Here is a 22,231-nt window from a genome sequence, read left to right as displayed (position 1 = left end):
GCAGCCCTGTCTGCGCCTCACACCAGTCTCTCTGGGTACAGTGCAGCACTGCCTGTGCCCCTCACCAGTCTCTCTGGGTGTGGTGCAGCCCTGTCTGTGCCCCACACCAGTCTCTCTGGGTATGGTGCAGGACTGCCTGCGCACCACACCAGTCGCTCTGGGTACAGTGCAGCCCTGCCTGTGCCCCACATAGTCTCTCTGGGTACAATGCAGCCCTGCCTGTGCCCCACACCAGTCTGTCCAGGTACAGTGCAGCCCTGCCTGCGCCCCACACCAGTCTGTCCAGGTACAGTGCAGCACTTCCTGTGCCACACACCAGTCTCTCTGGGTACGGTGCAGCCCTGCCTGCGCCCCACACCAGTGTGTCCAGGTACAGTGCAGCACTGCTTGCGCCTCACACCAGTCTCTCTGAGTACAGTGCAGCCCTGGCTGCGCCCCACACCAGTCTCTCTGGGTACATTGCAGCCCTGCCTGCGCCCCACATCAGTCTCTCTGGTTACAATGCAGCCCTGTCTGTGCCCCACACCAGTCTCTCTGGGTACAATGCAGCCCTGCCTGCGCCCCACACCAGTCTCTCTGGGTACAATGCAGCCCTGCCTGCGCCCCACCACAGTCTCTCTGGGTACAATACAGCCCTGCCTGTGCCCCACACCAGTCTCTCTGGGTATGGTGCAGCCCTGCCTGCGCCCCACACCAGTCTGTCCAGGTACAGTGCAGCCCTGCCTGTGCCCCACACCAGTCTCTCTGGGTACGGTGCAGCCCTGGTTGCGCCCCACACCAGTCTGTCCAGGTACAGTGCAGAATTGCCTGTGGCCCACACCAGTCTCTCTGGGTACGGTGCAGCCCTGCCTGCGCCCCACACCAGTGTGTCCAGGTACAGTGCAGCACTGCTTGCGCCTCACACCAGTCTCTCTGGGTAAAATGCTGCCCTGCCTGCGCCTCACACCAGTCTCTCTGGGTGTGGTGCAGCCCTGCCTGCGCCCCACACCAGTCTCTCTGGGTATGCTGCAGCCCTGCCTGCACTTCACACCAGTCCATCCAAGTACAATGCAGCCTGGCCTGCGCCCCTCACCAGTATCTCTGGGTACTGTGCAGCCCTGCCTGCGCCCCACAACTGTCTGTCCAGGTACGGTGCAGCCCTGTCTGTGCCCCACACCAGTCTGTCCAGGTACAGTGCCGCCCTGCCTGCGCCTCACACCAGTCTGTCCAGGTACAATGCAGCCCTGTCTGCGCCTCACACCAGTCTCTCTGGGTACGATGCAGCATTGCCTTCGTCTCACACCAGTCTCTCTGGGTACGGTGCAGCACTGCCTGTGCCCCACACCAGTCTCTCTGGGTACGGTGCAGCCCTGTCTGTGCCCCTCACCAGTGTCTCTGGGTATGGTGCAGGACTGCCTGCGCACCACACCAGACGCTCTGGGTACAGTGCAGCCCTGCCTGTACCCCACATAGTCTCTCTGGGTACAATGCAGCCCTGCCTGCGCCCCACACCAGTCTGTCCAGGTACAGTGCAGCACTGCCTGCGCCCCAAACCAGTCTCTCTGGGTACGGTGCAGCCCTGGTTGCGCCCCACACCAGTCTGTCCAGGTACAGTGCAGAATTGCCTGTGGCCCACACCAGTCTCTCTGGGTACAATTCAGCCCTGCCTGCGCCCCACACCAGTCTGTCCAGGTACAATGCAGCCCTCCCTGTGCCCCACACCAGTCTCTCTGGGTATGGTGCAGCCCTGCCTGCGCCCCACACCAGTCTGTCCAGGTACAGTGCAGCCCTGCCTGTGCCCCAAACCAGTCTCTCTGGGTACAGTGCAGCACTGCCTGCGCCTCAAACCAGTCTCTCTGGGTACAATGCAGCCCTGCCTGTGCTCCACACCAGTCTGTCCAGGTACAGTGCAGCCCTTTCTGTACCCCACACCAGTCTCTCTGGGTATGGTGCAGCCCTGCCTGCGCCCCACACCAGTCTCTCTGGGTACAGTGCAGTCCTGCATACGCCTCTCACCAGTCTCTCTGGGTACAATGCAGCCCTGTCTGTGCCCCACACCAGTCTCTCTGGGTACAGTGCAGCCCTGCCTCCACCCTACACCAGTCTCTCTGGGTACAGTGCAGCCCTGCCTCCACCCCACACTAATCTCTCTGGGTACAATGCAGCCCTGTCTGTGCCCCACACCAGTCTCTCTGGGTATGGTGCAGCCCTGCCTGCGCCCCACACCAGTCTGTCCAGGTACAGTGCAGCACTGCCTGTGCCCCACACCAGTCTCTCTGGGTATGGTGCAGCCCTGCCTGCGCCCCAAACCAGTCTGTCCAGGTACAGTGCAGCCCTGCCTGCTCCCCACTCCAGTCTCTCTGGGTACAATGCAGCCCTGCCTGCGCCCCACACCAGTCTCTCTGGGTATGCTGCAGCCCTGCCTGCACTTCACACCAGTCCATCCAAGTACAATGCAGCCCGGCCTGCGCCCCTCACCAGTATCTCTGGGTACTGTGCAGCCCTGCCTGCGCCCCACAACTGTCTGTCCAGGTACAGTGCCGCCCTGCCTGCGCCTCACACCAGTCTGTCCAGGTACAGTGCAGCCCTGTCTGCGACCCACACCAGTCTTTCTGGGTACAATGCAGCACTGCCTGCGCCTCACACCAGTCTCTCTGGGTACGATGCAGCATTGCCTTCGTCTCACACCAGTCTCTCTGGGTACGGTGCAGCACTGCCTGTGCCCCGCACCAGTCTCTCTGGGTACGGTGCAGCCCTGTCTGTGCCCCTCACCAGTGTCTCTGGGTATGGTGCAGGACTGCCTGCGCACCACACCAGACGCTCTGGGTACAGTGCAGCCCTGCCTGTACCCCACATAGTCTCTCTGGGTACAATGCAGCCCTGCCTGCTCCCCACACCAGTCTGTCCAGGTACAGTGCAGCACTGCCTGCGCCCCACACCAGTCTCTCTGGGTACGGTGCAGCCCTGCCTGCGCCCCACACCAGTGTGTCCAGGTACAGTGCAGCACTGCTTGCGCCTCACACCAGTCTCTCTGGGTAAAATGCTGCCCTGCCTGCGCCTCACACCAGTCTCTCTGGGTGTGGTGCAGCCCTGCCTGCGCCCCACACCAGTCTCTCCGGGTATGCTGCAGCCCTGCCTGCACTTCACACCAGTCCATCCAAGTACAATGCAGCCCGGCCTGCGCCCCTCACCAGTATCTCTGGGTACTGTGCAGCCCTGCCTGCGCCCCACAACTGTCTGTCCAGGTACGGTGCAGCCCTGTCTGTGCCCCACACCAGTCTGTCCAGGTACAGTGCCGCCCTGCCTGCGCCTCACACCAGTCTGTCCAGGTACAATGCAGCCCTGTCTGCGCCTCACACCAGTCTCTCTGGGTACGATGCAGCATTGCCTTCGTCTCACACCAGTCTCTCTGGGTACGGTGCAGCACTGCCTGTGCCCCACACCAGTCTCTCTGGGTACGGTGCAGCCCTGTCTGTGCCCCTCACCAGTGTCTCTGGGTATGGTGCAGGACTGCCTGCGCACCACACCAGACGCTCTGGGTACAGTGCAGCCCTGCCTGTACCCCACATAGTCTCTCTGGGTACAATGCAGCCCTGCCTGCGCCCCACACCAGTCTGTCCAGGTACAGTGCAGCACTGCCTGCGCCCCAAACCAGTCTCTCTGGGTACGGTGCAGCCCTGGTTGCGCCCCACACCAGTCTGTCCAGGTACAGTGCAGAATTGCCTGTGGCCCACACCAGTCTCTCTGGGTACAATTCAGCCCTGCCTGCGCCCCACACCAGTCTGTCCAGGTACAATGCAGCCCTCCCTGTGCCCCACACCAGTCTCTCTGGGTATGGTGCAGCCCTGCCTGCGCCCCACACCAGTCTGTCCAGGTACAGTGCAGCCCTGCCTGTGCCCCAAACCAGTCTCTCTGGGTACAGTGCAGCACTGCCTGCGCCTCAAACCAGTCTCTCTGGGTACAATGCAGCCCTGCCTGTGCTCCACACCAGTCTGTCCAGGTACAGTGCAGCCCTTTCTGTACCCCACACCAGTCTCTCTGGGTATGGTGCAGCCCTGCCTGCGCCCCACACCAGTCTCTCTGGGTACAGTGCAGTCCTGCATACGCCTCTCACCAGTCTCTCTGGGTACAATGCAGCCCTGTCTGTGCCCCACACCAGTCTCTCTGGGTACAGTGCAGCCCTGCCTCCACCCTACACCAGTCTCTCTGGGTACAGTGCAGCCCTGCCTCCACCCCACACTAATCTCTCTGGGTACAATGCAGCCCTGTCTGTGCCCCACACCAGTCTCTCTGGGTATGGTGCAGCCCTGCCTGCGCCCCACACCAGTCTGTCCAGGTACAGTGCAGCACTGCCTGTGCCCCACACCAGTCTCTCTGGGTATGGTGCAGCCCTGCCTGCGCCCCAAACCAGTCTGTCCAGGTACAGTGCAGCCCTGCCTGCTCCCCACTCCAGTCTCTCTGGGTACAATGCAGCCCTGCCTGCGCCCCACACCAGTCTCTCTGGGTATGCTGCAGCCCTGCCTGCACTTCACACCAGTCCATCCAAGTACAATGCAGCCCTGCCTGCGCCCCTCACCAGTATCTCTGGGTACTGTGCAGCCCTGCCTGCGCCCCACAACTGTCTGTCCAGGTACAGTGCCGCCCTGCCTGCGCCTCACACCAGTCTGTCCAGGTACAGTGCAGCCCTGTCTGCGACCCACACCAGTCTTTCTGGGTACAATGCAGCACTGCCTGCGCCTCACACCAGTCTCTCTGGGTACGATGCAGCATTGCCTTCGTCTCACACCAGTCTCTCTGGGTACGGTGCAGCACTGCCTGTGCCCCGCACCAGTCTCTCTGGGTACGGTGCAGGACTGCCTGCGCACCACACCAGTCGCTCTGGGTACAGTGCAGCCCTGCCTATGCCCCACATAGTCTCTCTGGGTACAATGCAGCCCTGCCTGTGCCCCACACCAGTCTGTCCAGGTACAGTGCAGCCCTGCCTGTGCCCCACACCAGTCTGTCCAGGTACAGTGCAGCACTTCCTGTGCCCCACACCAGTCTCTCTGGGTACGGTGCAGCCCTGCCTGCGCCCCACACCAGTGTGTCCAGGTACAGTGCAGCACTGCTTGCGCCTCACACCAGTCTCTCTGAGTACAGTGCAGCCCTGGCTGCGCCCCACACCAGTCTCTCTGGGTACATTGCAGCCCTGCCTGCGCCCCACATCAGTCTCTCTGGTTACAATGCAGCCCTGTCTGTGCCCCACACCAGTCTCTCTGGGTACAATGCAGCCCTGCCTGCGCCCCACACCAGTCTCTCTGGGTACAATGCAGCCCTGCCTGCGCCCCACCACAGTCTCTCTGGGTACAATACAGCCCTGCCTGTGCCCCACACCAATCTCTCTGGGTATGGTGCAGCCCTGCCTGCGTCCCACACCAGTCTGTCCAGGTACAGTGCAGCCCTGCCTGTGCCCCACACCAGTCTCTCTGGGTATGCTGCAGCCCTGCCTGCACTCCACACCAGTCCATCCAAGTACAATGCAGCCCTGCCTGCGCCCCTCACCAGTATCTCTGGGTACCTTGCAGACCTGCCTGCGCTCCACAACTGTCTGTCCAGGTATGGTGCAGCCCTGTCTGCGACCCTCACCAGTCTTTCTGGGTACAATGCAGCACTGCCTGCGCCTCACACCAGTCTCTCTGGGTACGATGCAGCATTGCCTTCGTCTCACACCAGTCTCTCTGGGTACGGTGCAGCACTGCCTGTGCCCCACACCAGTCTCTCTGGGTACGGTGCAGCCCTGTCTGTGCCCCTCACCAGTGTCTCTGGGTATGGTGCAGGACTGCCTGCGCACCACACCAGACGCTCTGGGTACAGTGCAGCCCTGCCTGTACCACACATAGTCTCTCTGGGTACAATGCAGCCCTGCCTGCGCCCCACACCAGTCTCTCTGGGTACAGTGCAGCACTACCTGTGCCCCACACCAGTCTCTCTGGGTACAATGCAGCCCTGTCTGTGCCCCACACCAGTTTCTCTGCGTATGGTGCAGCCCTGCCTGCGCCTCACACCAGTCTCTCTGGGTATGGTGCAGGACTGCCTGCGCACCACACCAGTCGCTCTGGGTACAGTGCAGCCCTGCCTGCGCCCCACACCAGTCTCTCTGGGTACGGTGCAGCCCTGCCTGCGCCCCACACCAGTCTGTCCAGGTACAGTGCAGCACTTCCTGTGCCCCACACCAGTCTCTCTGGGTACGGTGCAGCCCTGCCTGCACCCCACACCAGTCTGTCTGGGTACGGTGCAGCCCTTCATGCGCCCCAGACCAGTCTCTCTGGGTACAATGCAGCCCTGCTGCGCCTCACTCCAGTCTATCTGGGTACAATGCAGGCCTGCCTGCGCCCCACACCAGTCTCTCTGGGTACAATGCAGCCCTGCCTGCGCCCCACACCAGTCTCTCTGGGTACAATACAGCCCTGCCTGTGCCCCACACCAGTCTCTCTGGGTACGGTGCAGCCCTGCCTGCGCCTCACACCAGTCTGTCCAGGTACATTGCAGCCCTGCCTGTGCCCCACACCCGTCTCTCTGGGTATGCTGCAGCCCTGCCTGCACTCCACACCAGTCCGTCCAAGTACAATGCACCCCTGCCTGCGCCCCTCACCAGTCTCTCTGGGTACGGTGCAGCACTGCCTGCGGCCCACACCAGTCTCTCTGGTTACAATGCAGCTCTGTTTGTGCCCCACACCAGTCTGTCCCGGTACAGTGCAGCCCTGTCTATGCCCCACACCAGTCTCTCTGGGTACAATGCAGCCCTGTCTGTGTCCCACACCAGTCTCTCTGGGTATGGTGCAGCCCAGCCTGCGCCCCACACCTGTCTGTCCAGGTACAGTGCAGCCCTGCCTGTGCCCCACACCAGTCTCTCTGGGTACAATGCAGCCCTGCCTGCGCCCCACACCAGTCTCTCTGGGTACAATGCAGCCCTGCCTGTGCCCCACACCAGTCTCTCTGGGTGTGGTACAGCCCTGCCTGCGCCCCACACCATTCTCTCTGGGTACAATGCAGCCCAGCCTGCGCCCCACACCAGTCTGTCCAGGTACAGTGCAGCCCTGTCTGCGCCCCACGCCAGTCTCTCTGGGTATGGTGCTGCCCTGCCTGCGCCCCACACCAGTCTGTCCAGGTACAGTGCAGCACTGCTTGCGCCTCACACCAGTCTCTCTGAGTACAGTGCAGCCCTGCCTGCGCCCCACACCAGTCTCTCTGGGTACATTGCAGCCCTGCCTGCGCCCCACATCAGTCTCTCTGGTTACAATGCAGCCCTGTCTGTGCCCCACACCAGTCTCTCTGGGTACAATGCAGCCCTGCCTGCGCCCCACACCAGTCTCTCTGGGTACAATGCAGCCCTGCCTGTGCCCCACCACAGTCTCTCTGGGTACAATACAGCCCTGCCTGTGCCCCACACCAGTCTCTCTGGGTATGGTGCAGCCCTGCCTGCGCCCCACACCAGTCTGTCCAGGTACAGTGCAGCCCTGCCTGTGCCCCACACCAGTCTCTCTGGGTATGCTGCAGCCCTGCCTGCACTCCACACCAGTCCATCCAAGTACAATGCAGCCCTGCCTGCGCCCCTCACCAGTATCTCTGGGTACCTTGCAGCCCTGCCTGCGCTCCACAACTGTCTGTCCAGGTACGGTGCAGCCCTGTCTGTGCCCCACACCAGTCTGTCCAGGTACAGTGCCGCCCTGCCTGCGCCTCACACCAGTCTGTCCAGGTACAGTGCAGCCCTGTCTGCGACCCACACCAGTCTTTCTGGGTACAATGCAGCACTGCCTGCGCCTCACACCAGTCTCTCTGGGTACGATGCAGCATTGCCTTCGTCTCACACCAGTCTCTCTGGGTACGGTGCAGCACTGCCTGTGCCCCACACCAGTCTCTCTGGGTACGGTGCAGCCCTGTCTGTGCCCCTCACCAGTATCTCTGGGTATGGTGCAGGACTGCCTGCGCACCACACCAGACGCTCTGGGTACAGTGCAGCCCTGCCTGTACCACACATAGTCTCTCTGGGTACAATGCAGCCCTGCCTGCGCCCCACACCAGTCTCTCTGGGTACAGTGCAGCACTACCTGTGCCCCACACCAGTCTCTCTGGGTACAATGCAGCCCTGTCTGTGCCCCACACCAGTTTCTCTGCGTATGGTGCAGCCCTGCCTGCGCCCCACACCAGTCTGTCCAGGTACAGTGCAGCCCTGTCTGTACCCCACACCAGTCTCTCTGGGTACAATGCAACCCTGCCTGCGCCCCACACCAGTCTCTCTGGGTACAGTGCACCCCTGCCTGCGCCCCACACCAGTCTGTCCAGGTACAGTGTAGCCCTGTCTGTGCCTCACACCAGTCTGTCCAGGTACAGTGCAGCCCTGCCTGCGCCCCTCACCAGACTCTCTGGGTCCAATGCAGCCCTGCCTGCGCCTCACACCAGTCTCTCTGGGTATGGTGCAGGACTGCCTGCGCACCACACCAGTCGCTCTGGGTACAGTGCAGCCCTGCCTGCGCCCCACACCAGTCTCTCTGGGTACGGTGCAGCCCTGCCTGCGCCCCACACCAGTCTGTCCAGGTACAGTGCAGCACTTCCTGTGCCCCACACCAGTCTCTCTGGGTACGGTGCAGCCCTGTCTGTGCCCCACACCACTCTGTCCCGGTACAGTGCAGCCCTGTCTGTGCCCCACAGCAGTCTGTCTGGGTTTGGTGCAGCCCTGCCTGCGCCCCACACCAGTCTGTCTGGGTACGGTGCAGCCCTTCATGCTCCCAGACCAGTCTCTCTGGGTACAATGCAGCCCTGCTGCGCCTCACTCCAGTCTATCTGGGTACAATGCAGGCCTGCCTGCGCCCCACACCAGTCTCTCTGGGTACAATGCAGCCCTGCCTGCGCCCCACACCAGTCTCTCTGGGTACAATACAGCCCTGCCTGTGCCCCACACCAGTCTCTCTGGGTACGGTGCAGCCCTGCCTGCGCCTCACACCAGTCTGTCCAGGTACATTGCAGCCCTGCCTGTGCCCCACACCAGTCTCTCTGGGTATGCTGCAGCCCTGCCTGCACTCCACACCAGTCCGTCCAAGTACAATGCACCCCTGCCTGCGCCCCTCACCAGTCTCTCTGGGTACGGTGCAGCACTGCCTGCGGCCCACACCAGTCTCTCTGGTTACAATGCAGCTCTGTTTGTGCCCCACACCAGTCTGTCCCGGTACAGTGCAGCCCTGTCTATGCCCCACACCAGTCTCTCTGGGTACAATGCAGCCCTGTCTGTGTCCCACACCAGTCTCTCTGGGTATGGTGCAGCCCAGCCTGCGCCCCACACCTGTCTGTCCAGGTACAGTGCAGCCCTGCCTGTGCCCCACACCAGTCTCTCTGGGTACAATGCAGCCCTGCCTGCGCCCCACACCAGTCTCTCTGGGTACAATGCAGCCCTGCCTGTGCCCCACACCAGTCTCTCTGGGTGTGGTACAGCCCTGCCTGCGCCCCACACCATTCTCTCTGGGTACAATGCAGCCCAGCCTGCGCCCCACACCAGTCTGTCCAGGTACCGTGCAGCCCTGTCTGCGCCCCACGCCAGTCTCTCTGGGTATGGTGCTGCCCTGCCTGCGCCCCACACCAGTCTGTCCAGGTACAGTGCAGCCCTGCCTGTGCCCCACACCAGTCTCTCTGGGGTCAATGCAGCCCTGCACCCCACACCAGTCTGTCCAGGTACAGTGCAGCCCTGCCTGTTCCCCAAACCAGTCTCTCTGGGTACAGTGCAGTCCTGCCTGCGCCCCACACCAGTCTCTCTGGGTACAGTGCAGCACTGCCTGCGCCTCAAACCAGTCTCTCTGGGTACAATGCAGCCCTGCCTGAGCTCTACACCAGTCTGTCCAGGTACAGTGCAGCCCTTTCTGTGCCCCACACCAGTCTCTCTGGGTATGGTGCTGCCCTGCCTGCGCCCCACACCAGTCTCTCTGGGTACAGTGCAGTCCTGCATGCGCCTCTCACCAGTCTCTCTGGGTACAGTGTAGCCCTGTCTGTGCCCCACACCAGTCTCTCTGGGTACAGTGCAGCCCTGCCTCCACCCCACACCAGTCTCTCTGGGTACAGTGCAGCACTGCCTGCGCCCCACACCAGTCTCTCTGGGTACAATGCAGCCCTGCCTGTGCCCCACACCTGTCTCTCTGCGTACAGTGCAGCACTGCCTGTGCCCCACACCAGTCTCTCTGGGTACAATGCAGCCCTGTCTGTGCCCCACACCAGTCTCTCTGGGTATGGTGCTGCCCTGCCTGCGCCCCACACCAGTCTGTCCAGGTACAGTGCAGCCCTCTCTGTGCCCCACACCAGTCTCTCTGGGTACAATGCAACCCTGCCTGCGCCACACACCAGTCTCTCTGGGTACCGTGCAGCCCTGCCTGCGCCCCACACCAGTCTGTTCAGGTACAGTGTAGCCCTCTCTGTGCCTCACACCAGTCTGTCCAGGTACAGTGCAGCCCTGCCTGCGCCCCTCACCAGACTCTCTGGGTACAATGCAGCCCTGCCTCCGCCTCACACCAGTCTCTCTGGGTACGGTGCAGCACTGCCTGCGCCTCATACCAGTGTCTCTGGGTACGGTGCAGCCCTGCCTGTGCCCCACACCAGTCTCTCTGGGTATGGTGCAGGACTGCCTGCGCACCACACCAGTCGCTCTGGGTACAGTGCAGCCCTGCCTGTGCCCCACATAGTCTCTCTGGGTACAATGCAGCCCTGCGTGTGCCCCACACCAGTCTGTCCAGGTACAGTGCAGCCCTGCCTGCGCCCCACACCAGTCTCTCTGGGTACGGTGCAGCCCTGCCTGCGCCCCACACCAGTCTGTCCAGGTACAGTGCAGCACTTCCAGTGCACCACACCAGTCTGTCTGGGTACGGTGCAGCCCTGCCTGCGCCCCACACCAGTCTCTCCAGGTACAGTGCAGCACTGCTTGCGCCTCACACCAATCTCTCTGGGTACAATGCAGCCCTGCCTGCGCCCCACATCAGTCTCTCTGGTTACAATGCAGCCCTGTCTGTGCCCCACACCATTCTGTCCCGGTACAGTGCAGCCCTGTCTGTGCCCCACAGCAGTCTCTCTGGGTACAGTGCAGCCCAGCCTGCGCCCCACACCAGTCTGTCTGGGTACGGTGCAGCCCTTCATGCGCCCCAAACCAGTCTCTCTGGGTACAATGCAGCCCTGCCTGCGCCTCACTCCAGTCTATCTGGGTACAATGCAGCCCTGCCTGCGCCCCACACCAGTCTCTCTGGGTACAATGCAGCCCTGCCTGCGCCCCACGCCAGTCTCTCTGGGTACAGTGCAGCCCTGCCTGCGCCCCACAACAGTCTCTCTGGGTACAATGCAACCCTGCCTGTGCCCCACACCAGTCTCTCTGGGTATGGTGCAGCCCTGCCTGCGCCTCACACCAGTCTGTCCAGGTACATTGCAGCCCTGCCTGTGCCCCACACCAGTCTCTCTGGGTATGGTGCAGCCCTGCCTACGCCCCACACCAGTCTGTCCAAGTACAGTTCAGCGCTGCTTGCGCTCCACGCCAGTCTCTCTGGGTACAGTGCAGCACTGCCTGCGCCCCACACCAGTCTGTCCAGGTACAGTTCAGCGCTGCCTGCGCCCCACACCAGTCTCTCTGGTTACGGTGCTTCCCTGCCTGCGCCCCACACCAGTCTCTCTGGGTACAGTGAAGCCCTGCCTGCGCCCCACACCAGTGTCTCTGGGTACAATGCAGCCCTGCCTGCGCCCCACACCAGTCTCTCTGGGTACAGTGCAGCGCTGCTTGCGCCCCACACCAGTCTCTCTGGGTACGGTGCAGCCCTTCATGCGCCCCACACCAATCTCTCTGGGTAAAATGCAGCCCTGCCTGCGCCTCACTCCAGTCTATCTGGGTACAATGCAGCCCTGCCTGCGCCTCTCACCAGTCTCTCTGGGTACGGTGCAGCACTGCCTGCGCCTCACACCAGTCTCTCTGGGTACGGTGCAGCACTGCCTGTGCCTCACACCAGTGTCTCTGGGTGCGGTGCAGCCCTGTCTGTGCCCCACACCAGTCTCTCTGGGTATGGTGCAGCCCTGCCTGTGCCCCACATAGTCTCTCTGGGTACAATGCAGCCCTGCCTGCGCCCCACACCAGTCTCTCTGGGTACGGTGCAGCCCTGCCTGCGCCCCACACCAGTGTGTCCAGGTACAGTGCAGCCCTGCCTGTGCCCCACACCAGTCTGTCCAGGTACAGTGCAGCCCTGCCTGCGCACCACACCAGTCTCTCTGGTTACAATGCAGCCCAGCCTGTGCCCCACACCAGTCTGTCCAGGTACAATGCAGCCCTGCCTGCGCCTCACACCCGTCTCTCTGGGTATGGTGCAGCCGTTCATGCGCCGCACACCAGTCTCTCTGGGTACAATGCAGCCGTGCCTGCGCCTCACTCCAGTCTCTCTGGGTGCAATGCAGCCCTGCCTGCGCCCCACACCAGTCTCTCTGGGTACATTGCAGCCCTCCCTGCGCCCCATACCAGTCTCCCTGGTTACAGTGCAGCCCTGCCTGTGCCCCACACCAGTCTCTCTGCGTACAATGCAGCCCTGTCTGTGCCCCACACCACTCTGTCCAGGTACAATGCAGCCCTGTCTGTGCCCCACACCAGTCTTTCTGGGTACAATGCAGCCCTGCCTGTGCCCCACTCCAGTCTCTCTGGGTGCAATGCAGCCCTGCCTGCACCCCATACCAGTCTCTCTGGGTACAATGCAGCCCTACCTGCGCCTCACACCAGTCTCCCTGGGTACAATGCAGCCCTGTCTGTGCCACACACCAGTCTCTCTGAGTACAATGCAGCCCTGCCTGCTCCCCACACCAGTCTCTCTAGGTACAATGCAGCTCTGCCTGCGCCCCACAACAGTCTCTCTGGGTACAATGCAGCCCTGCCTGTGCCCCACTCCAGTCTCTCTGGGTGCAATGCAGCCCTGCCTGCACCCCACACCAGTCTCTCTGGGTACAATGCAGCCCTGCCTGCGCCCCACAACAGTCTCTCTGGGTACAATGCAGCCCTGCCTGCGCCCCACACCAGTCTCTCTGGGTATGGTGCAGGCGTTCATGCGCCGCACACCAGTCTCTCTGGGTACAATGCAGCCCTGCCTTCGCATCACTCCAGTCTCTCTGGGTACAATGCAGCCCTGCCTGCACCCCACACCAGTCTCTCTGGGTACAATGCAGCGCTGCCTGCGCCTCACACCAGTCTCTCTGGGTACGGTGCAGCACTGCCTGCGCCTCACACCAGTCTCTCTGGGTACAATGCAGCCCTGCCTGCGCCTCATACCAGTCTTTCTGGGTGCGGTGCAGCCCTGCCTGCGCTCCACACCAGTCTGTCCAGGTACAATGCAGCCCTGCCTGCACCCTACACCAGTCTCTCTGGGTACAATGCTGCCCTGCCTGCGCCCCACACCAGTCACTCTGGGTACAATGCAGCCCTGCCTGCGCCCCACACCATTTTCTCTGGGTACAATGCAGTCCTGCCTGCGCCCCTCAACAGTCTCTCTTGATACAATGCAGCCCTGCCTTCGCCCCACCCCAGTCTCTCTGGGTATGGTGCTGCCCTGCCTGCGCCCCACACCAGTCTGTTCAGGTACAGTGCAGCCCTGCCTGTGCCCCAAACCAGTCTCTCTGGGTACAATGCAGCCCTGCCTGCGCCCCACACCAGTCTGTCCAGGTACAGTGCAGCCCTTTCTGTGCCCCACACCAGTCTCTCTGGGTACGGTGCAGGACTGCCTGCGCACCACACCAGTCGCTCTGGGTACAGTGCAGCCCTGCCTGTGCCCCACATAGTCTCTCTGGGTACAATGCAGCCCTGCGTGTGCCCCACACCAGTCTGTCCAGGTACAGTGCAGCCCTGCCTGCGCCCCACACCAGTCTCTCTGGGTACGGTGCAGCCCTGCCTGCGCCCCACACCAGTCTGTCCAGGTACAGTGCAGCACTTCCTGTGCACCACACCAGTCTGTCTGGGTACGGTGCAGCCCTGCCTGCGCCCCACACCAGTCTCTCCAGGTACAGTGCAGCACTGCTTGCGCCTCACACCAATCTCTCTGGGTACAATGCAGCCCTGCCTGCGCCCCACATCAGTCTCTCTGGTTACAATGCAGCCCTGTCTTTGCCCCACACCATTCTGTCCCGGTACAGTGCAGCCCTGTCTGTGCCCCACAGCAGTCTCTCTGGGTACAGTGCAGCCCAGCCTGCGCCCCACACCAGTCTGTCTGGGTACGGTGCAGCCCTTCATGCGCCCCAAACCAGTCTCTCTGGGTACAATGCAGCCCTGCCTGCGCCTCACTCCAGTCTATCTGGGTACAATGCAGCCCTGCCTGCGCCCCACGCCAGTCTCTCTGGGTACAGTGCAGCCCTGCCTGCGCCCCACAACAGTCTCTCTGGGTACAATGCAGCCCTGCCTGTGCCCCACACCAGTCTCTCTGGGTATGGTGCAGCCCTGCCTGCGCCTCACACCAGTCTGTCCAGGTACATTGCAGCCCTGCCTGTGCCCCACACCAGTCTCTCTGGGTATGGTGCAGCCCTGCCTACGCCCCACACCAGTCTGTCCAGGTACAGTTCAGCGCTGCTTGCGCTCCACGCCAGTCTCTCTGGGTACAGTGCAGCACTGCCTGCGCCCCACACCAGTCTGTCCAGGTACAGTTCAGCGCTGCCTGCGCCCCACACCAGTCTCTCTGGTTACGGTGCTTCCCTGCCTGCGCCCCACACCAGTCTCTCTGGGTACAGTGAAGCCCTGCCTGCGCCCCACACCAGTGTCTCTGGGTACAATGCAGCCCTGCCTGCGCCCCACACCAGTCTCTCTGGGTACAGTGCAGCGCTGCTTGCGCCCCACACCAGTCTCTCTGGGTACAGTGCAGCCCTTCATGCGCCCCACACCAATCTCTCTGGGTAAAATGCAGCCCTGCCTGCGCCTCACTCCAGTCTATCTGGGTACAATGCAGCCCTGCCTGCGCCTCTCACCAGTCTCTCTGGGTACGGTGCAGCACTGCCTGCGCCTCACACCAGTCTCTCTGGGTACGGTGCAGCACTGCCTGTGCCTCACACCAGTGTCTCTGGGTGCGGTGCAGCCCTGTCTGTGCCCCACACCAGTCTCTCTGGGTATGGTGCAGCCCTGCCTGTGCCCCACATAGTCTCTCTGGGTACAATGCAGCCCTGCCTGCGCCCCACACCAGTCTCTCTGGGTACGGTGCAGCCCTGCCTGTGCCCCACACCAGTGTGTCCAGGTACAGTGCAGCCCTGCCTGTGCCCCACACCAGTCTGTCCAGGTACAGTGCAGCCCTGCCTGCGCACCACACCAGTCTCTCTGGTTACAATGCAGCCCAGCCTGTGCCCCACACCAGTCTGTCCAGGTACAATGCAGCCCTGCCTGCGCCTCACACCCGTCTCTCTGGGTATGGTGCAGCCGTTCATGCGCCGCACACCAGTCTCTCTGGGTACAATGCAGCCGTGCCTGCGCCTCACTCCAGTCTCTCTGGGTGCAATGCAGCCCTGCCTGTGCCCCACACCAGTCTCTCTGGGTACATTGCAGCCCTCCCTGCGCCCCACACCAGTCTCCCTGGTTACAGTGCAGCCCTGCCTGTGCCCCACACCAGTCTCTCTGCGTACAATGCAGCCCTGTCTGTGCCCCACACCACTCTGTCCAGGTACAATGCAGCCCTGTCTGTGCCCCACACCAGTCTTTCTGGGTACAATGCAGCCCTGCCTGTGCCCCACTCCAGTCTCTCTGGGTGCAATGCAGCCCTGCCTGCACCCCATACCAGTCTCTCTGGGTACAATGCAGCCCTACCTGCGCCTCACACCAGTCTCCCTGGGTACAATGCAGCCCTGTCTGTGCCACACACCAGTCTCTCTGGGTACAATGCAGCCCTGCCTGCTCCCCACACCAGTCTCTCTAGGTACAATGCAGCTCTGCCTGCGCCCCACAACAGTCTCTCTGGGTACAATGCAGCCCTGCCTGTGCCCCACTCCAGTCTCTCTGGGTGCAATGCAGCCCTGCCTGCACCCCACACCAGTCTCTCTGGGTACAATGCAGCCCTGCCTGCGCCCCACAACAGTCTCTCTGGGTACAATGCAGCCCTGCCTGCGCCCCACACCAGTCTCTCTGGGTATGGTGCAGGCGTTCATGCGCCACACACCAGTCTCTCTGGGTACAATGCAGCCCTGCCTTCGCATCACTCCAGTCTCTCTGGGTACAATGCAGCCCTGCCTGCACCCCACACCAGTCTCTCTGGGTACAATGCAGCGCTGCCTGCGCCTCACACCAGTCTCTCTGGGTACGGTGCAGCACTGCCTGCGCTTCACACCAGTCTCTCTGGGTACAATGCAGCCCTGCCTGCGCCTCATACCAGTCTTTCTGGGTGCGGTGCAGCCCTGCCTGCGCTCCACACCAGTCTGTCCAGGTACAATGCAGCCCTGCCTGCACCCTACACCAGTCTCTCTGGGTACAATGCTGCCCTGCCTGCGCCCCACACCAGTCACTCTGGGTACAATGCAGCCCTGCCTGCGCCCCACACCATTTTCTCTGGGTACAATGCAGTCCTGCCTGCGCCCCTCAACAGTCTCTCTTGATACAATGCAGCCCTGCCTTCGCCCCACCCCAGTCTCTCTGGGTATGGTGCTGCCCTGCCTGCGCCCCACACCAGTCTGTTCAGGTACAGTGCAGCCCTGCCTGTGCCCCAAACCAGTCTCTCTGGGTACAATGCAGCCCTGCCTGCGCCCCACACCAGTCTGTCCAGGTACAGTGCAGCCCTTTCTGTGCCCCACACCAGTCTCTCTGGGTAAAATGCAGCCCTGCCTGCGCCTCACTCCAGTCTCTCTGGGTACGGTGCAGCACTGCCTGCGCCTCACACCAGTCTCTCTGGGTACGGTGCAGCACTGCCTGTGCCTCACACCAGTGTCTCTGGGTGCGGTGCAGCCCTGTCTGTGCCCCACACCAGTCTCTCTGGGTATGGTGCAGCCCTGCCTGTGCCCCACATAGTCTCTCTGGGTACAATGCAGCCCTGCCTGCGCCCCACACCAGTCTCTCTGGGTACGGTGCAGCCCTGCCTGCGCCCCACACCAGTGTGTCCAGGTACAGTGCAGCCCTGCCTGTGCCCCACACCAGTCTGTCCAGGTACAGTGCAGCCCTGCCTGCGCACCACACCAGTCTCTCTGGTTACAATGCAGCCCAGCCTGTGCCCCACACCAGTCTGTCCAGGTACAATGCAGCCCTGCCTGCGCCTCACACCCGTCTCTCTGGGTATGGTGCAGCCGTTCATGCGCCGCACACCAGTCTCTCTGGGTACAATGCAGCCGTGCCTGCGCCTCACTCCAGTCTCTCTGGGTGCAATGCAGCCCTGCCTGCGCCCCACACCAGTCTCTCTGGGTACATTGCAGCCCTCCCTGCGCCCCACACCAGTCTCCCTGGTTACAGTGCAGCCCTGCCTGTGCCCCACACCAGTCTCTCTGCGTACAATGCAGCCCTGTCTGTGCCCCACACCACTCTGTCCAGGTACAATGCAGCCCTGTCTGTGCCCCACACCAGTCTTTCTGGGTACAATGCAGCCCTGCCTGTGCCGCACTCCAGTCTCTCTGGGTGCAATGCAGCCCTGCCTGCACCCCATACCAGTCTCTCTGGGTACAATGCAGCCCTACCTGCGCCTCACACCAGTCTCCCTGGGTACAATGCAGCCCTGTCTGTGCCACACACCAGTCTCTCTGGGTACAATGCAGCCCTGCCTGCTCCCCACACCAGTCTCTCTAGGTACAATGCAGCTCTGCCTGCGCCCCACAACAGTCTCTCTGGGTACAATGCAGCCCTGCCTGTGCCCCACTCCAGTCTCTCTGGGTGCAATGCAGCCCTGCCTGCAGCCCACACCAGTCTCTCTGGGTACAATGCAGCCCTGCCTGCGCCCCACAACAGTCTCTCTGGGTACAATGCAGCCCTGCCTGCGCCCCACACCAGTCTCTCTGGGTATGGTGCAGGCGTTCATGCGCCACACACCAGTCTCTCTGGGTACAATGCAGCCCTGCCTTCGCATCACTCCAGTCTCTCTGGGTACAATGCAGCCCTGCCTGCACCCCACACCAGTCTCTCTGGGTACAATGCAGCGCTGCCTGCGCCTCACACCAGTCTCTCTGGGTACGGTGCAGCACTGCCTGCGCCTCACACCAGTCTCTCTGGGTACAATGCAGCCCTGCCTGCGCCTCATACCAGTCTTTCTGGGTGCGGTGCAGCCCTGCCTGCGCTCCACACCAGTCTGTCCAGGTACAATGCAGCCCTGCCTGCACCCTACACCAGTCTCTCTGGGTACAATGCTGCCCTGCCTGCGCCCCACACCAGTCACTCTGGGTACAATGCAGCCCTGCCTGCGCCCCACACCATTTTCTCTGGGTACAATGCAGTCCTGCCTGCGCCCCTCAACAGTCTCTCTTGATACAATGCAGCCCTGCCTTCGCCCCACCCCAGTCTCTCTGGGTATGGTGCTGCCCTGCCTGCGCCCCACACCAGTCTGTTCAGGTACAGTGCAGCCCTGCCTGTGCCCCAAACCAGTCTCTCTGGGTACAATGCAGCCCTGCCTGCGCCCCACACCAGTCTGTCCAGGTACAGTGCAGCCCTTTCTGTGCCCCACACCAGTCTCTCTGGGTACGGTGCAGGACTGCCTACGCACCACACCAGTCGCTCTGGGTACAGTGCAGCCCTGCCTGTGCCCCACATAGTCTCTCTGGGTACAATGCAGCCCTGCGTGTGCCCCACACCAGTCTGTCCAGGTACAGTGCAGCCCTGCCTGCGCCCCACACCAGTCTCTCTGGGTACGGTGCAGCCCTGCCTGCGCCCTACACCAGTCTGTCCAGGTACAGTGCAGCACTTCCTGTGCACCACACCAGTCTCTCTGGGTACGGTGCAGCCCTGCCTGCGCCCCACACCAGTCTCTCCAGGTACAGTGCAGCACTGCTTGCGCCTCACACCAATCTCTCTGGGTACAATGCAGCCCTGCCTGCGCCCCACATCAGTCTCTCTGGTTACAATGCAGCCCTGTCTTTGCCCCACACCATTCTGTCCCGGTACAGTGCAGCCCTGTCTGTGCCCCACAGCAGTCTCTCTGGGTACAGTGCAGCCCAGCCTGCGCCCCACACCAGTCTGTCTGGGTACGGTGCAGCCCTTCATGCGCCCCAAACCAGTCTCTCTGGGTACAATGCAGCCCTGCCTGCGCCTCACTCCAGTCTATCTGGGTACAATGCAGCCCTGCCTGCGCCCCACGCCAGTCTCTCTGGGTACAGTGCAGCCCTGCCTGCGCCCCACAACAGTCTCTCTGGGTACAATGCAGCCCTGCCTGTGCCCCACACCAGTCTCTCTGGGTATGGTGCAGCCCTGCCTGCGCCTCACACCAGTCTGTCCAGGTACATTGCAGCCCTGCCTGTGCCCCACACCAGTCTCTCTGGGTATGGTGCAGCCCTGCCTACGCCCCACACCAGTCTGTCCAGGTACAGTTCAGCGCTGCTTGCGCTCCACGCCAGTCTCTCTGGGTACAGTGCAGCACTGCCTGCGCCCCACACCAGTCTGTCCAGGTACAGTTCAGCGCTGCCTGCGCCCCACACCAGTCTCTCTGGTTACGGTGCTTCCCTGCCTGCGCCCCACACCAGTCTCTCTGGGTACAGTGAAGCCCTGCCTGCGCCCCACACCAGTGTCTCTGGGTACAATGCAGCCCTGCCTGCGCCCCACACCAGTCTCTCTGGGTACAGTGCAGCGCTGCTTGCGCCCCACACCAGTCTCTCTGGGTACAGTGCAGCCCTTCATGCGCCCCACACCAATCTCTCTGGGTAAAATGCAGCCCTGCCTGCGCCTCACACCAGTCTATCTGGGTACAATGCAGCCCTGCCTGCGCCTCTCACCAGTCTCTCTGGGTACGGTGCAGCACTGCCTGCGCCTCACACCAGTCTCTCTGGGTACGGTGCAGCACTGCCTGTGCCTCACACCAGTGTCTCTGGGTGCGGTGCAGCCCTGTCTGTGCCCCACACCAGTCTCTCTGGGTATGGTGCAGCCCTGCCTGTGCCCCACATAGTCTCTCTGGGTACAATGCAGCCCTGCCTGCGCCCCACACCAGTCTCTCTGGGTACGGTGCAGCCCTGCCTGTGCCCCACACCAGTGTGTCCAGGTACAGTGCAGCCCTGCCTGTGCCCCACACCAGTCTGTCCAGGTACAGTGCAGCCCTGCCTGCGCACCACACCAGTCTCTCTGGGTACAATGCAGCCCAGCCTGTGCCCCACACCAGTCTGTCCAGGTACAATGCAGCCCTGCCTGCGCCTCACACCCGTCTCTCTGGGTATGGTGCAGCCGTTCATGCGCCGCACACCAGTCTCTCTGGGTACAATGCAGCCGTGCCTGCGCCTCACTCCAGTCTCTCTGGGTGCAATGCAGCCCTGCCTGTGCCCCACACCAGTCTCTCTGGGTACATTGCAGCCCTCCCTGCGCCCCACACCAGTCTCCCTGGTTACAGTGCAGCCCTGCCTGTGCCCCACACCAGTCTCTCTGCGTACAATGCAGCCCTGTCTGTGCCCCACACCACTCTGTCCAGGTACAATGCAGCCCTGTCTGTGCCCCACACCAGTCTTTCTGGGTACAATGCAGCCCTGCCTGTGCCCCACTCCAGTCTCTCTGGGTGCAATGCAGCCCTGCCTGCACCCCATACCAGTCTCTCTGGGTACAATGCAGCCCTACCTGCGCCTCACACCAGTCTCCCTGGGTACAATGCAGCCCTGTCTGTGCCACACACCAGTCTCTCTGGGTACAATGCAGCCCTGCCTGCTCCCCACACCAGTCTCTCTAGGTACAATGCAGCTCTGCCTGCGCCCCACAACAGTCTCTCTGGGTACAATGCAGCCCTGCCTGTGCCCCACTCCAGTCTCTCTGGGTGCAATGCAGCCCTGCCTGCACCCCACACCAGTCTCTCTGGGTACAATGCAGCCCTGCCTGCGCCCCACAACAGTCTCTCTGGGTACAATGCAGCCCTGCCTGCGCCCCACACCAGTCTCTCTGGGTATGGTGCAGGCGTTCATGCGCCACACACCAGTCTCTCTGGGTACAATGCAGCCCTGCCTTCGCATCACTCCAGTCTCTCTGGGTACAATGCAGCCCTGCCTGCACCCCACACCAGTCTCTCTGGGTACAATGCAGCGCTGCCTGCGCCTCACACCAGTCTCTCTGGGTACGGTGCAGCACTGCCTGCGCCTCACACCAGTCTCTCTGGGTACAATGCAGCCCTGCCTGCGCCTCATACCAGTCTTTCTGGGTGCGGTGCAGCCCTGCCTGCGCTCCACACCAGTCTGTCCAGGTACAATGCAGCCCTGCCTGCACCCTACACCAGTCTCTCTGGGTACAATGCTGCCCTGCCTGCACCCCACACCAGTCACTCTGGGTACAATGCAGCCCTGCCTGCGCCCCACACCATTTTCTCTGGGTACAATGCAGTCCTGCCTGCGCCCCTCAACAGTCTCTCTTGATACAATGCAGCCCTGCCTTCGCCCCACCCCAGTCTCTCTGGGTATGGTGCTGCCCTGCCTGCGCCCCACACCAGTCTGTTCAGGTACAGTGCAGCCCTGCCTGTGCCCCAAACCAGTCTCTCTGGGTACAATGCAGCCCTGCCTGCGCCCCACACCAGTCTGTCCAGGTACAGTGCAGCCCTTTCTGTGCCCCACACCAGTCTCTCTGGGTAAAATGCAGCCCTGCCTGCGCCTCACTCCAGTCTATCTGGGTACAATGCAGCCCTGCCTGCGCCTCTCACCAGTCTCTCTGGGTACGGTGCAGCACTGCCTGCGCCTCACACCAGTCTCTCTGGGTACGGTGCAGCACTGCCTGTGCCTCACACCAGTGTCTCTGGGTGCGGTGCAGCCCTGTCTGTGCCCCACACCAGTCTCTCTGGGTATGGTGCAGCCCTGCCTGTGCCCCACATAGTCTCTCTGGGTACAATGCAGCCCTGCCTGCGCCCCACACCAGTCTCTCTGGGTACGGTGCAGCCCTGCCTGCGCCCCACACCAGTGTGTCCAGGTACAGTGCAGCCCTGCCTGTGCCCCACACCAGTCTGTCCAGGTACAGTGCAGCCCTGCCTGCGCACCACACCAGTCTCTCTGGTTACAATGCAGCCCAGCCTGTGCCCCACACCAGTCTGTCCAGGTACAATGCAGCCCTGCCTGCGCCTCACACCCGTCTCTCTGGGTATGGTGCAGCCGTTCATGCGCCGCACACCAGTCTCTCTGG

General features: G+C 62.4%; 1 protein-coding gene across 1 annotated transcript in view; it reads left to right on the top strand.

Annotated features, from left to right (window-relative positions):
- The window catches only part of LOC121273232 (electroneutral sodium bicarbonate exchanger 1-like), a 595,872-nt gene that overhangs the window by 467,420 nt on the left and 106,221 nt on the right, over positions 1 to 22,231 (top strand). Inside the window, exon 19 of the mRNA XM_041180250.1 lies at positions 9,830 to 9,839. Within this exon, the coding sequence (XP_041036184.1) occupies positions 9,830 to 9,839 (10 nt within the window). The remainder of the gene's footprint in view (positions 1 to 9,829; positions 9,840 to 22,231) is intronic.

This window comes from Carcharodon carcharias, chromosome X, assembly GCF_017639515.1.
Source record: "Carcharodon carcharias isolate sCarCar2 chromosome X, sCarCar2.pri, whole genome shotgun sequence".
Taxonomy (NCBI): domain Eukaryota; kingdom Metazoa; phylum Chordata; class Chondrichthyes; order Lamniformes; family Lamnidae; genus Carcharodon; species Carcharodon carcharias.
Note: the sequence above shows the minus strand (reverse complement) of the source record. Positions and strands in the feature narration are given on the sequence as shown.